Source organism: Oxyura jamaicensis, chromosome 8 (assembly GCF_011077185.1).
Source record: "Oxyura jamaicensis isolate SHBP4307 breed ruddy duck chromosome 8, BPBGC_Ojam_1.0, whole genome shotgun sequence".
Lineage (NCBI taxonomy): Eukaryota > Metazoa > Chordata > Aves > Anseriformes > Anatidae > Oxyura > Oxyura jamaicensis.
In genome coordinates this window covers 6,557,937-6,579,433 of record NC_048900.1, presented here as the reverse complement: position 1 = coordinate 6,579,433, position 21,497 = coordinate 6,557,937, and the positions used below count along the sequence as shown (strand labels likewise).

The 21,497-nt window shown below is 40.5% G+C and overlaps 1 protein-coding gene and 1 long non-coding RNA gene across 2 annotated transcripts in view; one reads left to right on the top strand and one right to left on the bottom strand.

Moving 5' to 3' along the window:
• Positions 1-8,494, bottom strand: part of ATP6V1G3 (ATPase H+ transporting V1 subunit G3) — a 10,301-nt gene extending 1,807 nt beyond the window's left edge. The window contains exons 1-2 of the mRNA XM_035333507.1: positions 8,278-8,494; positions 1,833-1,933 (exon numbers count right to left, since the gene is read on the bottom strand). Of these exons, the coding sequence (XP_035189398.1) occupies positions 1,833-1,933; positions 8,278-8,359 (183 nt within the window). The 5' untranslated portion in view covers positions 8,360-8,494. The remainder of the gene's footprint in view (positions 1-1,832; positions 1,934-8,277) is intronic.
• Positions 3,281-19,790, top strand: LOC118170904. Its single transcript, XR_004752917.1, has 5 exons — positions 3,281-3,634; positions 3,704-3,812; positions 13,619-13,761; positions 16,983-17,071; positions 19,541-19,790. It is a non-coding gene; the product is annotated as an uncharacterized LOC118170904 (long non-coding RNA).
• Positions 19,791-21,497: the final 1,707 nt, after the last annotated feature.

Below are 21,497 nucleotides of genomic sequence, written 5' to 3'. Positions count from 1 at the left end.
TCCTTTTCCTTTTCCTTTTCCTTTTCCTTTTCCTTTTCCTTTCCTTTCCTTTTCCTTTCCTTTCCTTTTCTTCTTTTTTCTGCTTCTAATTTTGAAGATCTTTTTCTCATCAGCATACAGGCAACGTTCTGCTTAGTCTGTGATTCTGCTGACCTTGAAGGTCTGTCCCTTATCTTGCCTATACTGGTCTTATGTTAGTGTCATTCCAAAGTTGGCAAAACATTACACATTACACAAACCACAAATTCAGAGCCAGGGTTCACATCTCCAGAGTTCAGTGACCTCAGACCCCAAATACAAACACTATGAGCACTATCAAAATCAGCTTGAGTTCTGGGCTTCAATTTTATATGTTAAAAAAAAAACCTTTCTAGTTGTCTCTAACCTCAAATTAATCATTATTTTTTGTTGCCATTGTTCATTCTGGACTGAAGTGGAACTTCTCATCGTGTGAGAGAAGTTACCCCAGTAAGGATATGGCAACACAGAAAGATGAGAAGGAACATGTATTTGTGCCTGGATACCTGAACCAGCAAAGTGAAGTGGGTGTCAGACTTCACTGGCTTAGCTGGAACTCCTGCCTGCCTTCCAGGCGCAGGTTAATAACGATGACATTTGTCTGGGGCAGATAAATGCTCGACATAATGGGGTCAGGGAACATGAGGGAGGACTGCAGTGATCGGTACAGATAGCAGCATGCTGTCATTTGAGGAGCAATATGTGCTCTGGCCTGCTTGTGTAACGCGCTCAGTTGACAAACAATGGCCTTTTCTTGCAGCTTTGATTGTTTGTGATGAAAAAAAATGAATTCACACCAAAGAAAGGCTTTTTTTTCTCTTCTGCTATTCCAGACCTAAAGCAAGAAGTTCGTTTTGACTGAAAAGGTGAATAAATTGTAGGCGTATTTTTACTTTATATAAGTATCAGTAAAAATCTGATACTGTATGTTTGAGACAACACCACCTGGCCTGGCAGTGTGACGGTGTGTCTGGTGGCTGACTGTTTGCTGGAGACTGTGCACGTATATCCTTAAGGCTTATGATCTCTCCTGGAGAATGTTTTATGTGAAGTGTGACTGAAACAGCAGGTTTATAAAGCAGTTTTCATTTGGCCTCCTTGGCTTTTTTTGTTTGTTTGTTTTTGCACATGTAGTTTTCTTGACTTTGAAAAAAAAAAAAAAGGAAAAAACAAAATGACACAAGAACAAAAATGTAAGAGTAAACCAAGTAAAAGAGAATGGTTTGTGAATCTTCATGAAAATACTAGGGAAGACAGCAAGATGGCATAAATGTAGAGAATGAACTGCAATTCAGATTTGAAAATATTATCCAGACCACTTTTACTATGGAGATATGAAAAACCCCAAAGCTTGGATGATTTTAGTTCATCAAAGGTGCAGTGTTGTATGCAGACAAAAAGCTAAAGTGGAACAGAAATAGAAAAGGATTTTAAATCGTCATTATTACTGAAACATCCACCTTATTTCAACCTCCAGTTTCAAGGCAGAATCAAGATCTGTCTGGAATTGAAGGCGAACCTGAGGGCATTTTACTTGAGGGAGTTAATGTCTTCAAAAGGGCAAGCATGAACCAAATACAGGATCTAGACAATTTTAGTGTTAAAATCCACAGTACCGGGTACAAATGCATTCCACACCAGTGAAAAGGTCAAAATGAAGCATATGCACATCACGGGAGGTGCTGTGTGACAGCTGTGTTCAATCAGCGTGGTCAGGTTAGTGTGTGGAAGTGTCCAGGTAATGCTGTTTGAAACAACTTGTTTACTAGTGAGCATATTGACACTGAAAAAGCCCATGCAAGTTCCTTACTTACATTTGTTTGCTTATTCCTAAACTCCTTCTCCCTCTGCAGCCGGTAGTGGTCAATCTCAGCAATGGCTTCTTCTTTGGCCTGCTTCAGCCTCTTTCCCTTTCCTAATGGAGGGGAGAAACAAGGATTACTTCACAGGTGTCACTTCATCCCCTGAGGTGAATCTCTCAATATCAGAGGTATAGGGTGAAGAGGTTTCCTGGACAAAGTTGTGAGCAAAGTGAACAGCAGGGCTATTTGCCTGGAATTGTCTGAAGGGGTGAAGTGAGCTAGTAGGGCACTTTGTGCGTGAGAGCCAGCCTCACCAGCACCCATCTTCTGAGCTCAGCTCCCTGGGCATCAAAATGAAAAGCGTGTTGGTTTGCTAACAACAGAAGTCTTTTTGCAACCATGCATTTTCTCATAACAGAAATGTGTTTTTTATTTTTATTTTTTTATTTTTTATCACAGCTTTGTGTTTAAATAAATATCTATCTTTCCTTCATCAGCAATAGTAGCAGCCAGATAACAGATTTTAGTTGTCAGTGATTGGAAAAGACGTTATTCTGTAAGTTTTTCTGTATTGATTGGCTGCCAGGATCCCTTCATCCTGCACCAACTGGATGCTGTTTAGAGCTGGCAGATTTCCAGCATGCTGCGAGGTACATCTTAACCACTATCAAACTGAGTTGCAACCTTCAGGCTCTGTCCTCTTCTCCCCCACCCTTTTTCCCTAACATCTGCTAATCGCAGAGGTGAGTGATTAAGAGAAAAAGGAAGCTGATGGTATTATTTCTACTAATGTATAGAAAATATGAAAGTGATTATATATATATATATATAATTTTATTTCTAAAAAGGATGATGATCTTGTGTCCTTATGGAAGAGGCATTCTAGGCTGTACTGGAAACTAGACTCTTCTTTCTGGAAAGGCTTGTGTTTGCAATCTTACTTTTGTGCACTGATAATAGTTACTTTGTCTTAGGTAAAATCCTAAGTGTATATAAAATTAAACCCATGTAAATCATTGCCGAGCCAGGCCCAGGTACATTCTGGGTCTCGCACAGATGTTATGCGAAGGATAAAAGCAGAAGGATTGAAGGGCATGCAATACTTAAGTTCTTACGCGAAGCAAGTGCTGCCCATGCTGTAACCACCCCACGGTGATACGCCTGTCTGCCTGCATTACAGAAGCTCACTAAAGTCACGTAGATCTACACAGGGCTCTGCTAAAAAGACTAACTGTAAAACCCTTGCGTTGAAAGTTGATACGTTATATTTGAGGCTACTGGGCTGATGTTGATTTGTGATGTTAGTCTCTTTCCTCTGTACAACCTGAACTTTGGGAGCAAGAGAAGATATGCCTGCTCCCTTACCAGGGGAAAGGGCTCCAGAGGCTAAAAAACCTATTGCTTAGTTGTGTAAATTAGGACATCACCAGAATGAGAGCGTGAAGACTGGACAACTGAAAAAGGCCCCTCATTTTGGTGCGTGAAAGACCCTGATATTTATCTGTTTATTTATTGGAACCACTTAACTTGATGTCACTGAGTAATATGAATACTTTCAGAAAGTTGTTAAAAACACTGCCTTTTCTGAAATCCTAAACGTTATTCTCCAACTAAGCTAGGGAGATGAGCATTAGTATCTCTGCTTTGATTTTCCATGCTGCTATATCAGATTGGCTACACCTGTACTGGGCTTCTGAAGCCTTATGAGGTGTGACGTGGGGTATTCTGCTTCCCCTGGGCAGGGCACAACAACAAAGCCAAATCTGTGAGGAGACAATTGCTGGTGATACCTCTGTGACTCAACAAAATCCCAGGTAAAATTCCTGATCTTGTAGTAAATTACTTGCCCAGCTGGTGGCCCCTTCTAAAGCTGTTATTTGCAGATCAGTGAGCAGAAGCTGAGGGATGCCTGAAACATGGATTTCCATTTGAAGCGTTGATTCCTGGACCATTGACTTTTGTGGGGGTACTGATTGTGGAACCTGAGGAGAGGTGAGAGGTGATCGTGTAACGGCATTTTACAGCAAGGAGGAGTATGGTAGGGAGCTCAACAGATTTTCTGACAGTTCATTAGTAGGGAGTGTTCTTTTGTGTAGTCGATTGCTTGTCTCAGAGTTCTCTTGCCACCAAGGCAATATAATTTGTACAGGGGGTAGTGATGCAGGTTGAAACCCAGCACATACCTTCCCAAAGTTTTTATTTGTATGATAAAAGCTGATTCCCTCAGCTTCTGTCTCTTGCTGTATGAAGTCTTGGGACCAGTATGTGTGAATTGAGTAAAACATGTAAAAGCCTGACATCAGTCCAGAGAGCAAAGTTCAAAACTAGGTTTAGGTTCGTGTTTTGAAGTTGTTCTTCTTCTCATCTCCAAATTTAGAGCTGACCGGCCTTTTATAGAGTTTTCCTTGAGCGAAGGAGCCAGGAGGAGATTCTCTGGAGCTGTAATTGGAGGGAGTGACTACAATGAAGCTCTGCCAATTCCACCAGCTGAAGAACTCGGTCTCTATAGCAAATTACATTATTTCAAAATCAGTGGGATTTTAATTTCAAATTCCATCTGGGGGTCCATCTGTAGTAAATATGTTGCATATTTGGCCACAGGATAGATAAATAAATCCATTTTAAATGCACACAATAGAAAGAGATTAACTGTAAAACAACAGTTAATCTGCCTCTCACAAAGTAGCTAGTGAACAAGAAGTATATATACACATACGTGTCAGATCTTGACAGTGCACTGGAGTAAGCACAATACATAGGGTGTCACTGTAGGGTGGCAGCCATTTCTTTTTTTTCCACAATGCCTTTAGGATTGGCACAGCAGGAACCTGCTGCTTCCTATTTAATTAAGTGGAAAAGCTGTGAGTAAATTACTGCTAGTTCAACAACGTTGTGGACAGAATCAGCAACTGCCAACATATGCGATAGTGCATATGCTGCACCTGATTAAGTTAAGCAGAAACTAGAGCTTAACCTGCTGTTTCACTAGAGGCAAACCAAAATTAATTAATCAGTCTGTTATTAACCACTTGTCTGCTACCTTAGTTGTGCAATAAGGGATTGCCTTTTCAAAGTCTTACTGATCTTCTGGACAGGATTCTCTGTACCAAAGAGCTGAGCTGAAATTAAAGCTTATATCCTTACAGGTAGCAGAGTGCTGAAATTCAGCCAAGATCATCCAAAAAAAGGGCTAGAAATACAGGAGGATGGGCAAACCAATGTGATCCTGAGAGTTTTACTCCAGGATTAAAAAGAAGAGGTGTGGAAAACTCCAAGTTTGAGGAGACTTTTGCCCCAAGGGCCAGGTTTACTATTGCCTGCTTGTCCTTTCTTCCTGTGCTTGAAGATGGGGAGCAGCAAAGCAGCTGTGCTGCCCAGGTTTCCTGTCCATGGGTATGGTAGCTGAGCAGGAGGGAAGGGGATAGTCAGGAGGCTTCTAGGCATCAAGACAAATTGGCCTAATCTTAATTATTTTACTCTCTGGAGCAAGTCAGCCCTGTACTAGATATTGTCTTATCTAACCTGTGGGAAAGCATTATTAGCATGCAGAAAGGTAATTCTTTGTAGGTATTGCTGTGATGTTAATGAACTAGCTCAGGTTAACTTCAAAATAATCAGTTTTGTTACTATTTTTTTTAAGGTCTTGCAAGTGAAAGAAAACATTTCTGAAAATCTTGCATTCTAATTTGGTTAAACACGAGGTTATCTTACTTTCCTCAAACTGAGTTGCTAAAATTGGCTTTCTGTTTTCAAACAGAGCATACAGGTTTCTACCTAAATTTCTGCACAGAAATAATGTCATATGCATAAGTTGCCAAAATTTAATGACATTTTCTTTAAATAGGACCATTTCTGTTGTTTTCAAGGGTGTTAAATTGCTAAATGGGATTTAGGAATGCTCATTTTGGGCAGACGTTTGCAATTTTAATGAAAATACAATAGAAACAGCTGATCAGTGTATGTATAGCTTTTTTGCTAGATAAAATATGTCCTGGATATTATCCAAGTGAGCATGATGGATGTAATTGATGCAACTCTTTTTTTTTTTTTTTAATATCTTATTTTGCTTAATGGTTTTTTAACCTGACTTCCTTAAAGTTTTCACGTGAGCTTTTCCTTTTATTAGAAACTGGAAATTCAAGCCAAGATATAAAAAGTCTATAGGAACCCAAATTTTGCTAAATCCAGTGTTCACGATACATTTGTTTCCCTTGTTTTACCCAAAAGGATTTTCAGGAATGGACATTGTGGCTCTGATAATGTGAAGCTATTTCTGGGATCCAAATTATGCTTAAAGAAAAAAATGATGGACAAAGCAGTGCAGTGTACAAAAGGACGGAGAACTGCAGGCTCTTTTTCTTCATGTTTAATCAATTTGGTAGTTTCAGACTTGCATGTGTTAATTTACCAACAAACTATTAATAAATTGTCAGGTGTAAATGACATCTGCCAGTGATATGGTAAAAAAATATTGCAAGGCCAGACAAAGGGCAGTCAGCAAGAAGTGTGAAAAGGCGTGTGCAGAAGAGCTGTAGCACTATACTTCCGCTTCACTTTATGAACATAAATAGAATTCTGTTGTCGATTTTTCAGTTGTGCAAAGTGGATTTTGCATTACAACAGCTGCTTGTGTCAGTAACTAGGCCCATTCTGTGTTTATATACAGTATTAGGCGTGTCCATGCTATGTTTTGATCTGGTTATGTGAATATCAGCTGTAAACACTGAAGGTCTTGCATAAGGATCGTTTTGGTAATCCCATTTCCTTGAAAATGACTTTTCCTGGTTGCGTCCCACAAGCGACCCGCCTTTCTTCCTTCTCACGTTCCAAGGTAAATAGAATAACCTGACACACGGGAACAGCGCTGGGGCTCAAGGGCTGTTTGCAGTGACCGCGGAGGTCATGCTTACAGCTCGGCGGGGCAGGACCGCGTGCTGCAGGCTGGGCAGGTTCAGCGCTTCCACCTGCAGCCCAGAGTCGTGTGTGCCCAGCCCTGAGCAGGAGCTGCTGATCTGAACTGGTCTGAGGCGGGTCTGGGCTGCTGTTTGCTGAGTGAAGCAGCATCTCCTCGCCTCGTTCCTCCACACTGTGTGTGCAGGTTCACCAATGACAGTGGATAGCAATGCATTTCCTTTTATTTTAGATTCTGCACTTAATCTGAAACAAATGAGGCAATACCTTACGTTGATTCAACTGCAGAATTCATCTGGGGAAGATGCTGCTGATACTATGCTGGCTTGGCACAACAGGCTTTGGCCCTAAGAACCCTTTTAGTCCCTGTCTCAAGTTATTTAAACCATGCTGGTTTAAACTACACATAATTTTTCTTTAGCTTCTATTTCTTCCTTAAAAACATAACCCTTCATCACAGTCTCTTGCTGCATGTTATCTTCATGCATTTTAGTTGAGTTTGGAGGATGACGTTGTTTCCTGCTGCTGGTTTCTAAATCAAGATCTCTCCATGAAACAGTGTTAACGTTTCATGGCTAATGCAGGCCAGTGACTTGTGTGGTCGGTATCTATGCTCTGGAGACATTATGGTGACTCTATTTTGTACTAAATCAATGAGAGATAAATGCAGAAAATGAAGGAAATACATAACAGTAAGACTGCCAGATGAATTATTTCTTTTATTTAGATTATTTGCAGATTCAGCTACATTTTTTTCCCATTTTATTGGGATGTTAATTTCCTTTTCTGATTTGTTGTTACTACTTTTTGCTTATATTTGACTAGAATAAAAATGTTTGTGCAGATACTCAAGAATAATAAATTCATACTTTGGGCATTTAGGCATTCAGCAAAAAAGATGATTGTTTTAAAATTAACATTTGATCACTCAGTGATTGCTTGTTGTTTGTAATAAGACTTATAGCTATGGCCACAGTACTGACATTTCTTAGGACTGTACCGTGACTTTTATTATTGTTACTCTGAAGTCTCCATTTGTTTCCATGTATTCCTTTTTGAAGCCCACCTGAGATTAAAAGGCAAGTTACTGGTTTTCATAAGTGAAGAGGAACACTGAAAATACTACGTAAAGAGAAATGCAGAGTTTGGAGTCTGGTCACCAGAGCTGGCAGCCAGAGGTGTGCAGGTTTCTAGTTTAAATGCCTACAGAAGGATGTAATGACATTATTGGCATTGAGAAAAAGCACTAATAAATCCAGCTGACAGGACAAATATAACAAGGAAAACCTTGTTCAGTGTAAAGAGGCACGTGCATGCACGCACACACAAGCACACGTGTGCAGACGATTTGAAGCAAGCTATGCACCCTCAGGCTCGGTTAATGCCTGACTGCAGGCAAGGCACCGCACTAATGCGAGTGGGAGGAAGAACAGGAGCAGCCCATCTGTGATGTGTACAGATGAAATAATGCTGTTTTTCCATGAGCCACTGTATTTCTGAAGAGCTTACAGTAGAAAAATACAGTAAGAACAGGCCAGATGCTTACTTTTTTTGGCTTCCTCCAGCTTGTCCTTGGCACGTTTTTCTGCCTGCAAAAGCTGCTGGATTCCTTGAGACTGGCTGGTCATGCTGGTTGCTGGGGCTGGTGCCCTTCTGCGGGGACTGCAGCTTGGAGGGAGCTTTATACAGCTGCCAAACCCTTCCCTGTGTTTTCAGTCTGTCAGTTATTACAACAGCCTTCCAGATTGCACCAAACCAGCCTGCTCTGTCCGGATTGCTTCTGGGCACAAAGGGCTGCTGGTGTAATTGGAGAAACGCGGTGACTGGGCTTGCAGGGACGCTCCCTCCTCCTCAGGGTCACCGAAGCATCCGATTAACACGTTGGGAAAGAGGAGAATAACACTCCAAGTGGCTTGTAGTTTTATTGGGATTTTTTTTTTTTAGATCTATTGCTGAACCAGAATGTGGTTAACCTTGTGAGAGGAACTGGGGAAACAAATAATTTTGTTTCTTGAAATTTGCTTTTAATAAAACTTCCTGTAACATGAAGAATCAGACTCGGGCAGTCTGTGAATTGTTTTGATTGAACACACTGAACTGGCTGTAGGCTTTTGTTTGGTGTTACTTCTTGAAGGTATTTGTTTTTTCTTTCTTTTTTTTTTTTTTTCTCTCTCTCTTTTTCTCTCTTTTTATTTTTTTATTTTTTATTTTTTTCCATCAGGGACTACAGTTTAAATAAGCGTGTGGTGTGCTCCAAGCTGTAATCTTCCACGGCGCAGCTGGGTGCTGTGGTGGATAGCTGTGGGAGTTAGCTCTAAGATCAGGCTCCGGGATGGTGCAGCTCTTGGTCGCGGTCTTCCTCTCAAGCCCTACTAACATGTGCAGCGGCCAAACAAGCGTGTGCGTGGCTGTAGGTGCACATCCTGTTCCCTAGGGTGGGCGTGTGTCGTGTGCTACTGCGAATGAGCAGCACAATCATAGTTTGAATCCTGAAAAATAAAATTAATCTCACTGACAAAGGTACTTTGGGCATTACACGGGAGGGGAACGTGTCAAAAATTGGAATGAAAATAGATCAAGCACTCTGTGATGTCCTGTTTGCTTGCTGCAAGGCTCGTACCTGCCCCTTGCGAGGAAACGCGCATTGCTGTTACAAAGGCTGTTCTCCTCCTAGTGGCTGCGGGCTTGAGGGAGAATGGGGAGAGAGACCTCTTGCCCTATTACTGCCTGCAGCTGCATGCCGAATAAGAACAGTGCTAAGGCTTTGAGATGTTAGTTTTCTGATTTGTGATATTGTGGAGTCAAATTCCAGCCAGGCTCACTCTCGGCAAGATGCTCACTTCTTACAGCGCGTTACTTGCCAGGTGTCTTCCTTCATCCAGAGACTGTGAGATGCCTCCCCCTGTCTAGCACTGACATCAGAGATCGGCTCTAGCTGCAAGAGAGCAGACATGGCACTATTTTTAGCGGGTTTTAATGCATAGCTTTCAAGTTTATTTTATTTAGAAATAGAAAAGGAAGTGCTGATCAGTTGCACAGAAAAAGTGCAAGCGGCGGGGCTGGGAAGCCTGGTGTGCTGCTGGGGCAAAGCTCCAAGTGTTCTGACCGGCAAAGAAAAGCAGAAGTAGAAAATGAAAGTAAAAAGGGAAAAAAATAGAAGATACTTGGTTTACTTGGGGCAGGAAACTTGGGCTCAGAACTTGAAAGCAAATTACTTAAAAATTTAATAGGAAGCAGAGCAGAGATGTCGTCAGGCTTGTCACAGACATCATAAGTATATTCAAGGCAAAGGGTCTTGTCAGGCAAATCTCTGTGCTCCAAGAAATGAACCAAAACTGCTAGCAAACTAGGCTGTTCCAGAGTCTCTGGACATGTCAGGGGTGAGACACTTCGATTCCTCAGAACAGGTCTCAATGCTGTAATTATGTTACCTGGACCTCAGTAATGATCTGGATTTTGTTATTTACAACCTGCTAATTTTAATATTTCACAGAAAATAGTTCTATGTGATGAATTTCTGTGGAAAAATAGTACACCCTTGAACTGGTTACTAAGTCATTCCACAGTTCAAAAATTCATATACTTCTCAAGCAGATCGTGTGAGCTAGAGATGTCACATTCATGTATTTCAATGCTTTCTTTTTCCTTTTTTTTTTTTTTTTTTTTTAATTTGTTTTCCCAATTCTGAATCAAAGCATCTCAGTTTATAATTTGCCTTGTAGTCAGGTTTCAGGTCTTGGCTCCGGGTGAGCGGGCCGGGGCAGCGCACGGTGGCACGCCGTCCTGGCATCGCTCCTGACATGGCAGCACTGCAACGTGTCCTCGCGGGGGGAGAAGCTGGTTTACTTTGGCTGGTGCTTATACACGGTTTGTTAGGCTCCACACAAATACTGCCACTTAGAACTCATTTTGACGCTTGTCTGGTGATGATGTCAGGCTATTTTGACATGGCACCTCTGTGTATCCCACTTCTAGGATAATTCATTAAAATAAAGTAAGTTAAGCCACTGACTGACCAAACAGACTCCTACTTCATCACCCAAGCAAATGAGTAACTCTTCTGTGCTGCAGTCACTGGCTTTCTTTCCAAGTCAGCTCCAAACTCATTTAATTAGAGAAGAGAAGCTGATGGGATGACTGGTGATGGGAGGAGAGGTGTTAGCAGAGGGAGAGAGGGCGGAGAGGTTTCTTTCTAAGATGCCTCCCTTTCCTTCTCAGCATCTCATCCAGCTGTCTCGTGCCCAGAGTTCTCTAAGCCTTCTCTGGTTATTCCCACCAACAGAAAGGGAGAACAGGCTCAGTTCTGCCATTCTCACTCCCCCAGAGTGAAACTGCGGAGCTGGGAAATGAAGAGTCTTGCAAAGGATGAGAGCCCCTGCGGAGATCCCCCTGCTCATCCTCAGCCTAGCCAGCAGAAGCACTTTAAGTCAGGCGTTTCTGGTTTGGACTGAGCCGTGCAGCTGCTGTCTGCTGCCTGCAGTGGGGAGGTCAGGGCTAGTGGGGTAATTCACCCCAGGTAGCTCGTATTATTTTATTTGGAAAAAGGCTGCTTGCTGTTGTTCAGATTGAGCTTTACTTAGCATGAAAGTAACAACTTCTCAGTGCATCTACCACCGAGCAGTGGAAGCAGTGTCTGTGGCCTCCTTTTATGTGGTTTGTATGCACAGGCTGTCCTGTATGTAGGGCGGCAGCAGGCAGCTTGAACGTCTCCCATGCATTGTCTCTGTGGCTGCATTTCCCCAGGCACACGCATTTTGTAATCATTTTTTAAATTATAAAAAATATTGTTTCCAAATAGAGCTGCTATGACTGCAAAGTAGTGTGCTTTGTTAAGGCTGCGGCTTCAAAGCAGCGACGCTGGTTCAAGGAGACAGCATTAAGTCAGCAGCGCGCCAGGCAGGACAGCTGCCGCAGATGCTTTTGTGTGTCAGCATGCGTGCCTTCCCTTTCGTTGCTCTAGAAAGGCCTCAGTACGGAAAAGCACTGTGCACACCTACGTAGCTTCCTACACCGCAGTGAGGACTGCTCCTCTGATGAAAAATGGAGCGCCTTCAAATGCACTAAGTTCTGCCACAACACACAGCTCTGCTGCTTCTGTCAGCATTCACGTCAAACAGACTTTACAAGGCTTTACGCATACCTTAAACTGTGTGCATTGACGACCATCACATGCCTCTCAAAATCATGCCTTTTTCTGTCATAATCAAACAACTATATTTAAAGAAAAATGATTCTGACCTTTGTATGGAAGGTGTGATTATATCTGTAACCTGGGAGTCTCGCTACAGCAGTTTCTACAAGTGACGTTCTTGCTCTGTTATTAGCACAGTTCAGCAGCCTGAGTTTCACCCAGAGGCCTGAACAGCAGGGGAACAAACAGGTAAGCAAAGACAAATAAATATTAATGTACCCCCAGAAGCAGGTTGCTGCCATAGTGTCTGGGCAAGCTCATTGACTGCTGGCCAAGTCTATTGACACAGACCCCGCTTCAGCTGCCATGGCAGCCTGCGTGCCCTGTGTTGAGCATCCACCTGTAAACCAGCTTACAGTTTTTCCTAAATTTGGCCTGTGCAGTCTAGATATGGGTAATTATGCTTGCTTCTGTAGTTGGTTCGGCATTCAGAGAAAGACAGTGTTATCTATTTAACTAGTTTTTCTAAAAATCTCTCTAACTGCAAGGAGAACAATGAAGAGAAATGTCTGCGTTTTCTGTTAGTCATGTGATTATTCAGGTACAGTGAACTTAAAAAAAAAAAAAAAAAAAGGCAACTATGGTCTTCAAAATGTCCAGGTTAATTTATAACTTGGCTATCATTATGATTGTGATTACTTCCTATTCTCAGGGTATGGTGTGTTCACCCTAGCCAGCAGCTAAGCCCTCCCCCAGAGCAGGATGGGGGAGCGAACTGAAAGAGCAAAAGTGAGAAAACTTGTGGGTCAAAGTCAAGACACTTGAAAAAGTGAGGCACAAGGAGGGAAAAAAAAAAAAAGGGGGGGGGGGGGGGCAAAGTACAAAACCCAGGTGATGCAAAGACAAATCAGTCACCACCTCCCACAAGCAGAGCGATTGCCATCTAGCCTCAGAGTAATGGCTACTTTGGACAGAGCAGTGCCCCAGTTTCATTGCTGAGCCTTGTGTTACATGGCATAAAGTTCCCCGGGGTCATTTTGGGCCTGCTGTCCCAGCTGGGTCCCCTCCCAACCTCCTGCCCCCTTCAGCCTGCTCCTTGTGGAGGCAGAGAAAGCCTTGACACCCTGCAAGCACTACGTGTGTTATCAACACTGGTTTGGCCACAAATCCAAAACACAGCAACATGCAGGCTGCAAGGGAAAAATAACTCCCAGTCAGACCTGGCTTCAAATAATGTGTTCCTCCCTTCCCCCCACCCCTTTCCTGGTGCTGTTCTCCACTATTGTCTTACCCACCCTTTGGCACACAGAGCATGCCTCTTCTCTTACCACATCCTCTTGATGACTTTATAGCATTGCTGCTTTTCCAAAGAGGTTTGCAGCCTCATCAGTGCACTTGTGCAGGCAGGCTTGGAGTGGAGGGGAAGTGGGGGGTCATGACAGTATATTTTTAACTGTGTAGGCTAACCAAGAACTTGCAGCCATGTCACAGCTCAACATTCACTTGAAGAAAGTGACTGTAGTATATCAGAAAATTTCAATGCTGTCTAGAATTAGATTTACTGAGCTCAACAGAGACATCACAAAGTAAATAATTCAGCTTTGCTTGCAGCCTAGAGAAGCTGAACTTGTAATCTGCTGTCCTGTACTTATATGCTGCTGCTTCTTATATAGCTCAAAGGACTTTTCACCAATTTGCTGACCTTTGACTAAAACTTTAATTTTATACTCAGTTATCTCATTGTATTTCATTCCAGCTTTGAGTAATACCAGCATAAACTGAAAATGAATAAAGGGAATAAGAAGAATTCCCATTCTTCAAGTGAAAATATTAATACTACAATAGGAAGAAAGAAGCCTTTTTTCTTAGTCTTCATAAAGCAAGTGCACATTTGGAAAGGTAAGGCACAAAACCTGGGGTGGAAAAATGCTGAATACTGGCAATCTGTCTTTAAGACCAGAATAGACATTGCCTAGTCCTTGTAAAATTTCCCGATGTTATTCCTGATATTTTTATGAGGGAGATGTGGTATTTTTCTCCTTATTTTGTAACACCTGCCTTTGAAGTAGTGTTCCTGGAAGGAGAAATAGATGCATGCAGTTATGCTGGTACTCATATAGGTTCACATGCATGTACATTTAGATTTAAAATCTCCATTTCTTCACCTTTCCATGCTTTCCAAGGTTTTCAGTTTAATAATAATAATAAAACCTTACACCCTCTTCATAAGAAAAAAAAAAAACAAAAAAAAAAAAAAAATAACAAATTTTAGCCTATTCTCCCACATTTACATTATGTCTCTGGTATTTTTATTCTACGTGTCTCTTTTTTCTCATGTGCCTTTGAAAATAGCAAGTTTTCCTTTTCGTTTGTTTTAATTTTGGGGAAGGACTTTTCCCCACAAGGCATTGTGGTTTAAACTGGAATTTTTTTTTTTTTTTTTTTCTCAATTCTGTGGTAACTTATAGGGGTTTGAGTTTTGCTTCACAGAAAGTAACTCTGCTGGTGAGGATCTTTTTATGTTTTATGTATTTCATTTTTCCCCTTTACAGACTTGGAGAAAAGGTCAAAAATCACCATTAGTTTTGCTTTTCTTTCCAAACACTTCACTTGCAAGTAATTTCAGAGCTCAGCTAAACTAAGCAGTTACAGCATGTTGAACAAGTTCTGGCTCCCAATGTCAGACTTCTTTAAAAGTTGGATGATTTATGCTGGTGAGTGCAGAAAGTAAAAAAATGTGAGCAGTACAAAAGGTCTGTGTGCCGCACACTTTGTTTTCCTTGCTGGAAAATGCAGTGAGGTATTAGGGCATGCATCTAAGACTACTGATACAAGTTTTTTTTGTGTGTGTGTGTGTTTGGTGGTTGTTGTTTGTTTTGTGTTTTTCATTTATATTTTCAGGACTGGCACTACAAAAATCACATCAGATTATTTTCTGCAATCCAGTTCTGGTGAATATTTTAGGCTCTGGCACCATCCATCATTAAGCAGTCTGTTTCTAGTCCAGTAGTATTGTTTTTAAAACATTACTTTACAAACAGTATCTTTTAAGATGGAAATACAAAGGCAGAATTTGTGAAGAAAAAAAACATGGGAGCTGCAATCAGAAAACTAGAAGGAGGTAATGCTTCACGCTTACAGAAAAGCAGCATTGTGTGTGGATTGTGAGGCCTTGTGCATAGAAGGAAGCCACTGTCAGTGGATCCAAAGGCCAATGTGTAGATTATTTGCTCTCATTGAAATGCAAGAGACAACTGGTCCCTCAGAAAGGCCAGGGCCCTGGCAGAGAGCTCTGGGCTCCTGGAGCTGCTTGTTTGTTGCTACAGGAGCTGTACAGCCCAGGGAGCAAAACCTGAGATGAGGGAGTGAGATGGGGGTTAGGAGCCTGTTCTGAGGCTGTGGGATTGGGAAAAGAGGCTGCAGCTGGCAGGAGACAGCTTCAGAGAAGCTGGGGCCCTCATAACGCCCCAGGCGAAGAAGGGTGAGACTGGACTCTAAATTCAGCTTTTGGCTCAGAGTTTCTTGAGACCTGCCCTTCCCATGAGATAGTCATGATCCAGAGACTGGTCAAAGATGATGTGCGTTGTTGTGCTGGAAAGGTGCATTTCTGGTAGGAATTATGCTTTTAATAGCAGGGACTGCCATGGAAGAGCTCCTCATACATGTCTGTCAGAGCTCCTCTGTGGAGAAGCTGGCTCTGTATTTCTGTAGTTATTGCAGAGAGGTTTTGTGGGTTAAACTTCACCTGGAAGGTGCAAAGAACAAGGAGGAGTAAAGTATTGTGCAGGAGGAACATTTTGGGAGTTCCTTGTTGACCCACAGTAAGCATTTTCAGGCCCTGCAGAGAACCACAAGATTTCTGGTAACACACAGTGTTTCAAAGGGGAATGTTCTGACCAGAGATGTGTGCTGGTTCAAAGTCATCATGAGGGAAAGGTGGATGAATTTTTCTCTACTGGACAAAAAAATATAATTAGACTATCACGAAAGCAGAAAACTGTATCTCTGTCTGATAATATTGTGAATATTTGCATTGCTCTCTTTTGATACTTTGGGGGAACAGCAGAAGCAGTGTGGATTAAACCTTTTCTCATAGAGCATCGCACAGGCTATAATAGAAGTGTTTCAAAAGAAAATCCATTGCTTTGAAAAACCTCAAAAGATGCATTAAAAAAAAAAAAAAGGAAGCTTCATGCTTATAACTATGGATGAAAGGCTACATAATATTGGTTTCCAAAACGCTCTTGAAATTAAATTAAATCCATTGAAATTCTTCAGTGAAGACCTAAAATGTAATAGCTTTTATTCTGTCAGCGTGCCCCACTGGATCTTTTCCTTCCAAGCCACCTGAGCTCCTCCTCTTAATAGCAGAGGTGATTGTAGATATATGTCCTAGAATTAAAAATATTAGAGCAGTTCGGCTGTCCTTGTTACTTCTCTTTTTCCAGGTAGGGATGACCACCTTATGCCAACGTATTGATACTCTCTGAAATTATTATTTTTTTTACCTCTTTCTGGCCACTCTACTCCTTCTTGCTTACAGAACAAAGATGACTGGCTTTAGGAGGAAACCTGTGATAATGGAGAAAGCAGCACCTGCATGTTGTAGCTATCAGCTATTCTCTGCTCAGTGTCCAGAGCTGTGTGCTCAGAACATCCTTTGGACAGCCTTCTGCATGCACATGCATGCAGCACCGCCAGCTCTTTCACTTGCATGTGCAGCCATGTTTTTATGAATCCCACCGGGGAAAGAGAGAGAGAATGGTGATGAAAAGGCAGGACTTTCTCCTTGTGAACTGCAACAATTGGGGGGGGGGGGGGGGGGAGGAAAGCACTCACCTGTGTACATCAAATAACTATTATGTTATATTTTCAACCTCTTTGGATGCTGTGCACGCTGACTCTAGTAGCAACAGATTTGATATACTTTTCATAATGTGCACATTATGTCCTACATACTTCAGGAAAAAAAAAGCAAGGAACACGCATTGTTATGCTTTGAAGCATTACAGGTAGAACACTCATTTCCCTGTAATGGTGCACTACAAATTACTACTGTCATTGTAATATCTTTGATATTGGTGTTTTCTTCTGACCGTCTCACATTTCTGTTTTTGCAGTTCTGCAGTTTGTGGAACGCTTGCTCTTTCAGCATTGATGATACTGAAGAAATAACAAGGCTCTGCAGTGTAGAAAGTTGTGTCAATAGGTATGTGAATTACAGGGTGGGAGGAGAGCTGACGGTAAGACGTTCAGAAACCTGACACTTTACAGTAACTTTGACTTCCTCTCAACAAATTTTAGCTGTTTTGAAGCTTGCAGATTGAAAAAATAAAGGGATGACTTAGTTGTGGGAACATTTCCCCTCCCCAGACAGTATCTGATAGCTTTGTACCAAGAAACCAAAGGCTTGTGTGCAAATGAACTTAAACCTATGGCCAGAGGTATTTTGTGCTGGTATTGGACTCAAAAATCTTAATAACATCTTACCACAGATTCTTTGATAGGGAGATGTGTTTATTAAAAAAAAAAAAAAAAAAAAAAAAAAGACTTGAAAAATAATTTTGCAAGGGAAACCTTCACAGTTCTCTGCAGGAACACGATTTGAGAATCTTGAACCCTACCAGCATTTGAGGGTGAAAGACATTTTAGTTCATTGTCTGTCAGAACTTTGGTTGAGCTCTGAAGGAGCAGAGTAGTGGTGCAGCAAAAAGGCATCCTTAATCCCTGGAAACGAAAACCACGGGCACTATGGCATGACAGGACCTCCACCACATGGTCGATGGACAGGCTGTCTGTATCCTAGTCTAGAGAGGATGCAGAGATGGCCCAGTCCTTTTCTGTACAGCGTAATGTCTTTCACATTGGGTAAGAGCTGCAGGCAGCAGTAGGGAACAAGAAGTGTATCCACATGGCTGTAAGGAATTATTTCTGGTGTTTGTTCAAAGGACATAAAGTTGGAAAACTGCTTCATACATTTAGTTTCTAAATCCTTCCTAGAGGTAGTGTTCTGAGGTTTGCACTAGTATCCGTATGGGAAAGTGGAAAGGCCTGAGAGGCTGTATTTCCTCCTGTGAAATCAGAGTTCAGTGAAATGTTTTCAGGCCTGTAGTTTTCAATAATATTATTAAATCACAGTATCTGTCACAGAAACCTTTAAGTGGCAGGCCTTGACATATGAACAAAGAAATACCTGCCTATTGGGAAATGGCTGTAAGATTTGTATTTACTGCAATTACTGCACAAGTTCTTAGTGCTCAGGGTTTTAGTAGAAGGTGAGTGGCAGTAGGCTCTGCACTTGGGGAAGCCCTCACATTAAAAAAGAATGTTTAAAAGCAGAAATATTTGAAATTTCCATAAGAATGGAATGATTTTGGTGAAAACAAGGCAGTCAGGGTCACTCTGGAGAATCATAAACAAAAACCTTTGATTCACTTTTGAAACCACAAAGTAAAAATTGTCTTCATAGACTGCTCATTCCAGAGGTGGCTATTTATTTATTATTTTTGATTTTTAGCAAAATGCCACAAAAATTGAAAGAATTTCTAAGTTTGAACATGGTGTGCCTAAGTCTCTGTATTCATTGAACACTGATGATCTTTGAAGTCTCCATCAATGTTACCTTATCTTTCTTTCCCTCTTTCTACAACTTGTTTATTATATTGGTCTGTTATCTTAAAGCATATGCCAGGATTAAAAGATGAGTTTTGGAAGCCTTTTTTTTTTTTTTTTTTTTTTTTTCTTCTACCTCATGGTCTGTGGTATCTTGACCTTCCTCTGCTGTCTGTATATTATTGGTGTTATCATTATTGATAAAATAATGGTATCAGAAATATATACTTATGGAAATTAAAAAAGAACTGAAAATATTTTTATCTTGAAATCACCATTTCAGACAGGAAATATCTATGTTTTTTATTAAAAAAAAATCAGCAGAGCACAATGAAGTTTAAGGAAGAAATGAAAAGAGTGGTACTAATTATTGGAGACTAGGTTCTAAGCAAGAAAAAAACAAACAAACAAACAAACAAACAAAAAACTAAAATAACAAACATTAGGGTTACCCCAGACAAACTTCATGCACAATTTTGCAGATGCTTGGTGGATTTCTTTCAGTTATAGCTCTATATGCAAATCTATAAGCTCTAGGTATTAACAGAAAGCTGACTTCAGTTAATGATTCATAACCATCTTCAGAATTCATGATCCAAATGCCCACAACAAATAGTAACACTTCAGCTTGCTAGTATTTCAGAGCTAACTTGTTAATTATGCAGAGAATGATAAGGAAATTTTATTTTATTTTATTTTTTGTCAGCTATGTTGATATTAGCGATTACAGAACCTTGATTTTTCATAGAATGCATATGTTGTATAGAAAAAAATATTGTATTTTTATACTTTCAACCTTCAAGTAGGCAGCATGGTTTTAAATAATGTGAAGCATTCAGGTAATGTAATTAATTTAGTGGGAATTGATGATTATTAATATTTTTAAATTATTTAGGGTAGTTTTCAAAATGAATCTAATTTTTTATTAAAATTTTTCTTTTGTGGTTGCTAAAGGAGATAGGTGAGAATGAATGCAGATGTTGGGTAACATTGTCTTACTTTTAGTGTTCTTGCCACGTTGGAAAATGTTGCTGGGCTAAAATACAGAATATGTCATTGTGCATAGGCTGAATGATACTATTGTGCTTACGGCAGTGAGAAGAGAATCCCTTGATGAAATCTATAGAGCTACTATACAGAAAGATTGGACACTTGCTGTACCATGGTTGGCACTGTGATTTTATTTTTTTTTCCTCCAGTTCTTACTGGCAGTTACAGATTAGGAAAGAAACCTCAGTGGAAGTGTGATTATTGCTGTGTACGCCGGTTGATGAGAGCAGTCCGTCTCCTTGCTGCAATAATAATTTTAACGTCTCTCCCCCCTCTTCCTGAAGCATTCTAAGGATAAGCCCAGAAATAATAAGAAATACGAAATGTGGGGTGCAGAAGTATTTATGTATAAACCAGAAGTAGATTTTTTTAAAAAAGTAAAACCAAAGATAAGATGCAGTGATCACTTTGAATTGCCTAACCAGCCACTACTGCTTATTTGCGTCCTATATCTTTTCTAAACTGCTCTTCATGAAATACGGTTTTAATATGTTCACGAAGTTGATTTAAAGTACGCAGGAATAAGAAACCACAGAGAACATTCAGGGAGCTTTTAGCTAATGATACCAGAGAACATATAGGATCTAGTGTGCTATAACTAAAAACAAGAAGGGGCAAGCTTTTTAATCTGGATGATTATATGTGGAATGAAGCATGTGTGTTTTTATGTGCATATAAGTGTCTTTATATACATACAGATAAATATATAAATGTCAACAGTAGTGTGAAAAATTCAAAGCTACTCAAATACAATGTAGTAGATCTTTAGTGTTTATTGGGTGCATTTTAAATGCAATTTTTCTTTCCATATGGACTGTATTTTCAATCTTCTTTTCTTTCTCTTCACCGCATTGGCGTATTCATTTTCTTTGTATAGAAGACCAGCAGGAGGTCTGTAGAATAACTCTTTTAGTAAGGAGTACAGGATTTGGCCTATAATTTTAGTGTGGATGAAAGAAATAATTGGTTTCTTTGAAAAAACAATGCAAATCAGGAACATTTTGTTCAATAGTACTGCAGTATTAGCAGTAATTGCCTTGTACTGTTTGCAAGTCTTTCCACTTTATGTAAATATATTAACTTCTGAAAATATCCCTTATAGCTGTGAGGTGGGGTCTTTTGAAGGAGGTGTTCTTTTGAAGGTTTGTGGGCCTCTTAAACACACTTTTTTTTTTTTCATTTTTTTTTTCTTTTTTTTTTTTTTTCTTCAAAGTAAATCTTGTAGTTTCCCTGTCACAAATCCTTCTTGCTAGGAATTCTGCTTGAAGAACTGTTTGAATTTCAGTATAAAGTATTTCAAACAAATACATCTAATGCCTCGATACATTTTTATGGTCAGCCAGTGGACCCTAATAAGAAAGAAAAACTCTGATAGTTTGAAATCCACTTCTAGCAACCCTTTGCAGAAAAATACATATATATATATAAATGCTTTTTTTTATTTTTTATTTTTTATTTTTTTTAAGTATATATAGTTACTTCTGGAAACTAAGGAGAGGAAGGTAAAAGTAAACGTCATATTTTTGAAGCCATTAAAAACCAAGCAACAAAATCCCCAACCATTAGGAACTAACTGTACTCCCTCCTCCTTCCCCCTCCCCACCAAATACTTGAAAACTTTTCTGTTTTATGCATTGGTGTTGTAGAGTTGTGGAATAACGTAGGCTGGCAGGGATCTCATAACATCATCTGTTTGTATCCCTTGCTGAGAGCAGAGCTTGTCTCCATTGTCAGTTGATGGTGGCCTTTTCTAATAGAGTTTCACTCTCTCTGAGGATGTATGCTCCCACAGCCACAGCAGGCAGCTCATTCTACTGATGATCATCCTTGTGATTTTTTTTGTTCTTAATGTGCTGTCATAATTTTCCGCAATGCAATTGGTGCTTGTTGCTCCTTGTTCTTTCATTGCACAACTTTGAGAAGAGTCAGACTGTCTTCTCTGTAACCACCAACCAGGTAGCCGAGACAGCAGT